Consider the following 8,212-nt stretch of genomic DNA (forward strand, 5'->3'; position numbering starts at 1 on the left):
TGGTCGTAAATGTGACTATTTCTCCTCGTACTGCGCCGGTCGTCTGACGATCCGTTCCCCCTGTGATCCGGGCAGTGGAGCCGTTCAAGAACGAGTTCATCTGCCCGTCGGTGCTGAAAAAGATGCTCGAGCGCGACGTCGTGCGCCACATCAAGCCCCGGGACGACGCGAACGTCTACATCTACGAACGGGTCAGTTAGCTGCTACTGGTGGTCAGTAATTAGCTGCTACCAGGGGTCAGTTAGCGGCTACCGGGGTCAGTGGCGGTTACGGGGGGAAGGGGGGAGGGAGGTGTCGAAGGGTGGGGGTGTGCGTGCTTGGCTCAGTAGCTGGCGAGAGTTATTAATTGATATCGTGCTGTCAGTGCACACTGTACAATATGTTGAGTGTCAGTGATATTTTATTTTAGGTCAAATGGTGTAATCGTAAAGGTAATAATACTTTACCGGGTGTTAGTATTTTTGTACTCTGAACTCCTGAAATGCAGGAGGTTAGTTTCGCCACTTCCACAGCAGTACTTCACTATTAAAAAGAATAACATTTCATGTAAAATTTGACAAGTTACATAGTATATTCTGCTATCTGAAATATTTAGGTGTAAGAGTTGGTGTCTGATGACAGAAGCTTACTGGAGGCAGACCTTCCTTTTCTGGTTATTTTCGTAATTAATCTGACTTTATAAAAGTTTTGCTCCACGAAAGATGGTTTCCATCTTTAATCTATATGTTGTCTTTGCTTATTTTCATGATATACATTGTCTCCATTTAATTAATTAAGCTTTAGGTATTTGGAGAGGCAAGCTTAAATTTGGCCTGAGCTTTGACCTCTGGAAAAGTCGGCATTGCATTTTAAAATATTTGGATTCATAGGACGGGTTCATTGGGTCCGCTGTCTTGGGCCCCTTGAAATTTGTATGTTCACAACGAAGTAGTGTTTGCCCGGTTCTGTTGACAGCTGGGAGAGGCATACTTAGCGTTCTTAGACAGCTTTACGACGGTTTTCTGGTTCGTTGTGATGACGAATTCCGTCGGTATTTAATTCGGATTAATCTCGCGGCGATCACGCTGGTCCGTGGTTATACACGTTATTCTTCCCACTAGCTGCGGCGATTTCGTCACCCTCGCCGCAGAGTTGGTATATGTTGGATGTCACGATAGCGTGGCGGCGTGATCTGCAGCTCGGAGGTGTGCCCGGCCGGCCGCGCGGCGGGGAGATTTCCGCCGCCTCAGCTCAGGTGTGCGGGCCGGCCGGTCAGGTGGGCCGCCGGCCCCGCCGGAGTCGGCTCTGCGGTCGTGGTCGTTGGGTGACTGCTGCTCTGAACACTCGTCACTGCCCGTGTGTCCGGTGTTCGTCCGGCCCGGGCCGGTCGGCTCGGCAGACTGGGGTCGGCAGGTGCGACCACACCGCTCCTCCGGGGCCCGTGTCCACGGCGGCCGTGCCGCGGCGCTCTGCATGCCGCTGCTGTCCGCTTCTGTGTGCTGACGGCCGGCTGCGGTCATCGTGTCACGCGCTCTGATAGTGCTACCGTGGGACGGGGGGAGGGGCTGGGGTACCGGGATTGAACACACAAACTCTGGACGCGGACCCGGGTAGATAGGGAGATGCTGATGAGTGGGCCGTGCGTATGAAGTGTTTATGTTACAGGCAAAGTGAAAACTCGGGCATTTTGCAAAATGCCTAGGCAATTTGCAAAATGCCTGACCGGCTAGGCATTTTGCAAAATGCCCAGGCAATTTGCAAAATGCCTGACCGGCCAGGCATTTTGCAAAATGCCTAGGCAGTTTGCAAACTGCCTGACCCACCAGGCATTTTGCAAATTGCCTAGGCAGTTTACAAAATGCCTGGCGGGTCAGGCATTTTGCAAAATGCCCGAGTTCTGATTGATTTGTTTTACCGTTTTTGTTGACGGCACGCGTTGACCACAAATGTTCCCATGTGCCTGAGCCCTAACACATTCAATATTTACGAATATACTCACGTCTTGCGCCACTTTCGTCGAGATGGAACTAGTACCGAATGGACTGTGTAGATTGAGCCAACGTCTCCCTACCTTTCGTATACGGAGTTGTAGCCGTGTGTATGAATGCTGCGATGGGGCGCGGAGCAGAGCACAGAGAAACATGGACATGGAAAAACGGCGACCGGCCGAATATCGACCCGACATTCCTCGCCTCCCGTGCTTACATCACGGCAACGGAGGGCTGCAGCGACATGGGGTTGCCACCGATCGATAGAAGAGATAAGCGTATCCAATGAGCATTTTTGCATCACGTGTCATGACGTGGAAAGAAATAGTCTATATCTTGAGAAATCGGCAATTTTTGGTGCATTTCAGGAAAAGCATTGGCATTTAAAAACAATGCATTGTAATGTAATGAGATGAAATGCATTCCATGGACTTCAAGAGCATGTGTCTTTTCAAGAAATGAAGTTTTTGGTCGTCCACGACCCCCGTGCATTTATAATAAAAAGACGCTTACTTAGGTATTTCAAGTTTTACATGCAACGGGTATGTTCATCATTACACGGTCATAATGCATTGATACCTAATGCAGACGTGTGGCCCGCTAATCAATCTACCATACATCGGAAGCACATTCTCGCTATCTTGTCTCACTCACACGCACTTCTTCATCAGACGGACTGTATTGGATCACGGCCGGTCAGAGAGTGACCATCAGTCGGTCAGCGGCGGTTCGTCTCGTCCCGCCCCCAGGCAGTCGGTCGGTCAGCTGCGCCGAGCGGCGGCCCAGCCGCACGAATCGGGCGGTCACACGAGCGGTCACACGACCGGCACATGCAACAATTAGACGGCGCTCACAGCAATTCTTTTCTGATTAATATCAACCAAAAGTATTTTCAAAAAGTCACCAAGGCTCTTAGAAATAATGAACCGTGTTTAACGCGTGTTTGCCGATAAAACCGCGCAGCGCGCCCGGCAGCCGGCGCGGAGGCCGGGCCGCTGTCTGGGGCTCAGTGACCTTGAACTCGGCAGCGCTACCCGGAGAATGTCTCACTGTGCGTCCTCCCACTTGGTGCGCATCGCTTGTGATAAACCTCTGTAAGCGGCACTTACAATGATGCTAACGCATCGTCGCTGGTGTGAGTTCGATGTCAGGCATTTTGCAAGCTGCCTGGGAAAATAATTTCAGGCAGTTTGCAAAATGCCTGGTGGGCCAGGCAGTTTGCAAACTGCCCAGGCATTTTGCAAAATGCCTGACGGGTCAGTCATTTTGCAAATTGCCTAGGCATTTTGCAAAATGCCTGGTTTTTCACTTTGCCTGTAACATATATAGTAAAATCAGAAAGCCGGCATTAGTGGTTAAGAGGAGTTCAAATATTAACCGTCTCTATCTTTGTCGTGGCGTAAAAAATACCCAGCTAACCTGCTTAAAACCGTTGACAGGCCTTACCGTTAGCTGGTAGCGCATTTATCGTCTTCTAGTCTGCGGGGATTGCCGTGGTTACTAGGATGAGATCAGTGACATTTAGGTACTCATGTCCCTTGTGTTTTTATATCGGGGACAAATGATCAGATATATGTGGCCATAAAGCCGCACCAGGCTGCCAGTGTCGCGTCCCGGCCCGGCCCGTCAGCCTGTCTGGCTTCTGTGCGGGCCGATCCTGAGTCGGCGGTGGCGGCGGGCGGTGGCGGCGAGCGGCGCCGGCCCGCCGCCGGGGCCTCCCGGGCTCCCCAGCTGCCGTACTGTGCCGCGTCAGTGAGCGTACCGTCAGTGGTCCTGACGTCAGTGGTACTGTACCACGTCAGTGAGCGTCGACTGGCGTACTGTACCGCGTCAGTGAGCGTCGGCTGGCGCATTGTACCGCGTCAGTGAGCGGCGCTCTCACTGCCATTCCTGCACTATTTCCGTACATAACTCGTCATGCGGTGTCAAATATGAATGGTCACATATTTATAAATGCGTAGGTACACGTATGTTGACTTTGTTTCAACTTTCCGCCCCAGACGCCTGTTGTGTTTAACAACCCTGTCGATAAGGTGCTTACATCACATGCTTACCAGTTTGTGTATATAAGGCGAACTAGGCTGACCGGAAGATGATTCTTCCTCGAACTGTGGTATGAAGTTCACCAGTAGCAGCCTTGTATCAGGTTTCTTCAAGGTTTGGATTTCTACTTACCTCCCCCGCGGGTGACGTGGCTTCCTCTGAAGTTATTTGTTTGTGTGTTTCACAGAATAAGCCGGTGGACTTCTTCTGCATGATTCTGGAAGGTCGCGTGCACGTCACCATGGGCAAGGAGAACCTGGCGTTCGAGAGCGGGCCGTTCAGCTACTTCGGCACCCAGGCGCTGGTGATGCTGCCCTCGGAGTGTGAGTTGGACGTCGGAGGCCACAGCAGTCCGTCTTCCCCTGCCTCTGATATCCACCCACGGTCTGCGTATCTGCGTATGCGGCCTGTGATCCGGGCGTCTCAGCAGCGCACCGTGCCGCATTGAGGCGGGTGTACCGTACCCACCGTACCGTGTACCGTAGTATTGATCAGCTCTCCCCTACCGTGTCAGTTTAAGGGGTCTCCTGCTGCGGCCAGCGTACCGTGCCGTATTGCGGCCCGGTTATGCCGTGCCCCCGCCGTTCTGTGAGCTGTAACTGACGCGCGGCGTCTGTCCTCAGGCGAGGCCTCGCCGCAGCTACTGCGCGGCTCGGCCCACTCGCTGGACGGCGGTATGCGCGCCAGCTTCACACCCGAGTACTGCGTGCGCGCCATCACCGAGGTCTACTACCTGAAGGTGCGCCGCTTGCACTACGTGGCCGCGCGCAAGGCGACGCTGGTGGCGGCGCAGCGTGACCCCTCCCGCTCCGTGGACCACTCGGAGTCGCTGGCGCACGACATGGCCGCACTGGTGAGTCGGCGGGGACCGGAGGCGACTGGTGAGACGGCGGAGACTGGGAGACGACTGCCGCGCTGGTGAGACAGCGGTGACGGGAGACGACTGTCCTGATAGGGAGTCGTTTGTGATGACTTCAGTCTGTAACTGTATTGACGGGAGAGGCGGCCGCCACTGCCTCTTACGTCCAGCACACGGTGCTGAGTGTGGCGCTCTCCCCGATATGCGGTACTGCTAGCCATGACTGTATGCGACACAAACCCACACCGACGACGAGGGGCGTTCAGGGAAGGGAGGGGATTGGCTCAGCGCGGGCAGTGGGCTCTTGACTCCCCAGTCGTCATTGGAAACTTGCGGCTGAATTAGAGGGAGAGAGAGGGGCGGGGGCTCACCGACTGTAGCTCAGTTGCCTGTCAAGTAGTGTGTGGTAGGGCGGTCCCTCCGTCCTGTGCCGCTGCCTATCGGGGAGGGTCGTGACCGCGGCTGTCAGGCCCGCGGTGTAGGCAGGACCTCGCTGACCGGGGGCCGGCTGTGTCGGCAGGGCTCCCGGACGGACTCGCTGCGCGACTTCCACCTGAACCCCAACAACACGGTGAGCCGCAACGGCGGCGACTCCAGCGCCACGCTCGTCTCGATGCCGGACGGCGCGCCGGCCCAGTCTGCCGGCGGCGGCGGCGGCAGCGACACGGAACAGTCCGAGATGAGCTCACTGCTCAGTGTGCCGGCCACGCCCAGCGGACCGACCGCCCCCGCGCGGCACGTCAACTTCGTGGAGGTGCGTCAGCGCAGCGCCTCCCATCCGAGCGAGGGGTCGGCCGCCGAGCAGCCGGCCGACGGCGACGAGCCCAACTCGGCTGCCGTGTGACGCACCGCGCCGGCGCCGACCCCTCTGTGCAATAGGGACAGTATTCGCAATACGGTTAGGGGCGGCGCCCCATCCCTAGATATTCTAAGTGAGAGTGCTGTATGAGTGCTGGCTGCAGGCTGCCGCTGCAGTCGCTGGGAGGGTAGCGTGGGAACAGACTAAGACAGCCGCGCGCGCGCCTGAATACATGTCCCGAGACGTGGACCCTTGCTCATCACTCATGTAGACGTACCGCGCGTTTATTTTTAGCCCGTGTGTTGGCCGTGTGTAGGCGCGGTCCCGTGCAGATGATGTAGGGGCGCCGCGCATACTGCGCCGATAATCAAAGTGTAGGATTGCCGTCTGTTCGGAAACTGCTTATCTTGTAGATGAGCAGCAATAATGGTTAATGTTAGCTACTATTTTATTTTTTACTCTCACTGACCATCGTTAGCCAAATCAATCCTTTCCTTGCTATTGCACGGAGCCCCTCGTGCTCATTATCATTGCCTTTTAACGTTTTTGCTCGCTAATTCTGTATGGGGAGGTCGTTAGGTCGTTAGTGGGGTATGGGACCGGTGCGGGGCCGGTGACCGGGTGACCTTCCCTGCCCGCCGAGCCCGTCCTGACCGACCGTGACCCAGCCGTCCGTGTGCCTGCAGGCCGGCCTGTCCGGCAGCGATCCTATCGTCCGGCCGGGCGGCCGCCGGCACCGGGTCGGCTTCCAGCTGTCCCCGCCTCCCGACCCGGGCCGGCCTCGGACCCGCGCCTCTCCCGACTTCGGCCGGCCGCCGTCACCCCACATCGCCACGCTGTGAACAGCCGCGCCTCTCCTGATATCGCCACAGCCGCGCCTCTCCTGATATCGCCACTCTGAACAGCCGCGCCTCTCCTGATATCGCTACAGCCGCGCCTCTCCTGATATCGCCACGCTGCGCCTCTCCTGATATCGCCACAGCCGCGCCTCTCCTGATATCGCCACAGCCGCGCCTCTCCTGATATCGCCACAGCCGCGCCTCTCCTGATATCGCCACAGCCGCGCCTCTCCTGATATTGCCACAGCCGCGCCTCTCCTGATATCGCCACGCTGTGAACAGCCGCGCCGGACCGCGCGTCTCCAACATCAGACCTGTGTATATCTCCTGACATCACCTGGCGGCCTGTACCCGTCCTGACATCACTCGGTGGCCTGTATATCTGACATCGCCTTGCGACCTGTGCACCTGTTTCACCCGGCGGCCTGTACCTGTCCTGACACCGCCCGGCGGCCTGTACGAGTATAGTCGACTACAGAATGATGTTCCACTTTTCACAGACCATTATTTGCCTGGCGTGGTAGGCAGTGCCGCATCACATGGGCTGAGTTCACAAATTATAGCTTTGTCCCAATGCTCACAATCGACACGCTTAATTGCGTGATAAACGGCACAACTTAGCGCTCCGGTCAACTGATAGCTTCTGAGGAGTGGAACATTATTCTGTAGTCGACTATACCCGTCCTGACAGCCGGTAACCTGTATATCTCTCCTGACGTCACCTATCCTGACATCAGCCGGCGGCCTGTGCACCCATGTCACCCGGCGGTGTGTCATGTCCTGGCCGAGTTCCAGCGCGTGTGCGCGTGTGTGGGAGGTAGCGCCTGTCCAGGGTCCGGGCGGCGCCGCCTGTGTAGCGGTCGTATTATAGCGGCCCGCGGCAGCCGGCTGGTCAGCTGAGCAGCTCTCTTCTTTTGATAATTTGTTTTCAAGACAGGTGTGGTATCGCCGTGACGAACTAATTAGTGTATCGGCGGCCGACTTGGTAGTTGCTGGGTTCCTTTTCTAGTTATGATCTGTTCTTGAAGCAATGAATACACGGAGATACGTGAAGGCGGTGCCGTTTGGTGAATCCTGACGACATATAACTAAATGGTTGGTGAGCAGAGCCAACGAGGCACGAGTCCGAACCAGTGCTCCGTGCGAGCTTGGTCGGCTGATACATTACGGCGTCAGAGCTCATACGAACCGCGCAGATTAGCAGAGCTCAGCAGGTTAGCAGTTTGTCATTGAACAGAACCCCTGTCAGACCCGAATACAGGAACCAACGCTATAGAGTATAGAGCTCCGCAGGAATTGGGAGTGGTGAGCGTGTCACGTAACATCGATAGAAGTCTGATAAATTACCACGCTGTCCTCCGAATGGCGTCCAGCACGCAAAACTCCGCCCGCCATGCTGTGAAGTTGGGTATCGAGTGGAGGGGATATTCATAGATCAGCCGACGTCAAACGACTGGCGGCTGCTGACCTCGCCCATTGCGCTGTCTGGATCAGTGGCTTTCAACAGAGTGAGGCTCTCAGCGCTCCCGGATTTCTTTTTCTATTTTGCAGAATACGCAGAATGTCGAACAGTGATTTTGGTCTCGTCTCTGAAAATTATAACACCACTAAGAGACCAATTAGGTCTTGCAATTGTTACCACCTGGAGACCATATTGCCAAGCCAAACTTCGGCCACCGACATGTCACATTGAATTGGAGACATG

The 8,212-nt window shown here is 55.7% G+C and overlaps 1 protein-coding gene across 2 annotated transcripts in view; it reads left to right on the top strand.

The window, feature by feature from the left end:
* Nucleotides 1–7,561, top strand: part of LOC122385709 (unextended protein-like) — a 31,339-nt gene extending 23,778 nt beyond the window's left edge. The window contains exons 8-12 of one of the 2 annotated variants that reach the window (XM_043374154.1): nucleotides 76–191; nucleotides 4,198–4,333; nucleotides 4,634–4,863; nucleotides 5,390–5,623; nucleotides 6,355–7,561. In XM_043374154.1, coding sequence (XP_043230089.1) covers nucleotides 76–191; nucleotides 4,198–4,333; nucleotides 4,634–4,863; nucleotides 5,390–5,623; nucleotides 6,355–6,510 — 872 coding nt within the window. In that variant the 3' untranslated portion in view covers nucleotides 6,511–7,561. The remainder of the gene's footprint in view (nucleotides 1–75; nucleotides 192–4,197; nucleotides 4,334–4,633; nucleotides 4,864–5,389; nucleotides 5,624–6,354) is intronic. The other variant, XM_043374155.1, reaches the window with a different exon arrangement.
* Nucleotides 7,562–8,212: the final 651 nt, after the last annotated feature.

Source organism: Amphibalanus amphitrite, unplaced genomic scaffold, assembly GCF_019059575.1.
Source record: "Amphibalanus amphitrite isolate SeventyFive unplaced genomic scaffold, NRLGWU_Aamphi_draft 000228F_arrow, whole genome shotgun sequence".
Classification (NCBI taxonomy): domain Eukaryota; kingdom Metazoa; phylum Arthropoda; class Thecostraca; order Balanomorpha; family Balanidae; genus Amphibalanus; species Amphibalanus amphitrite.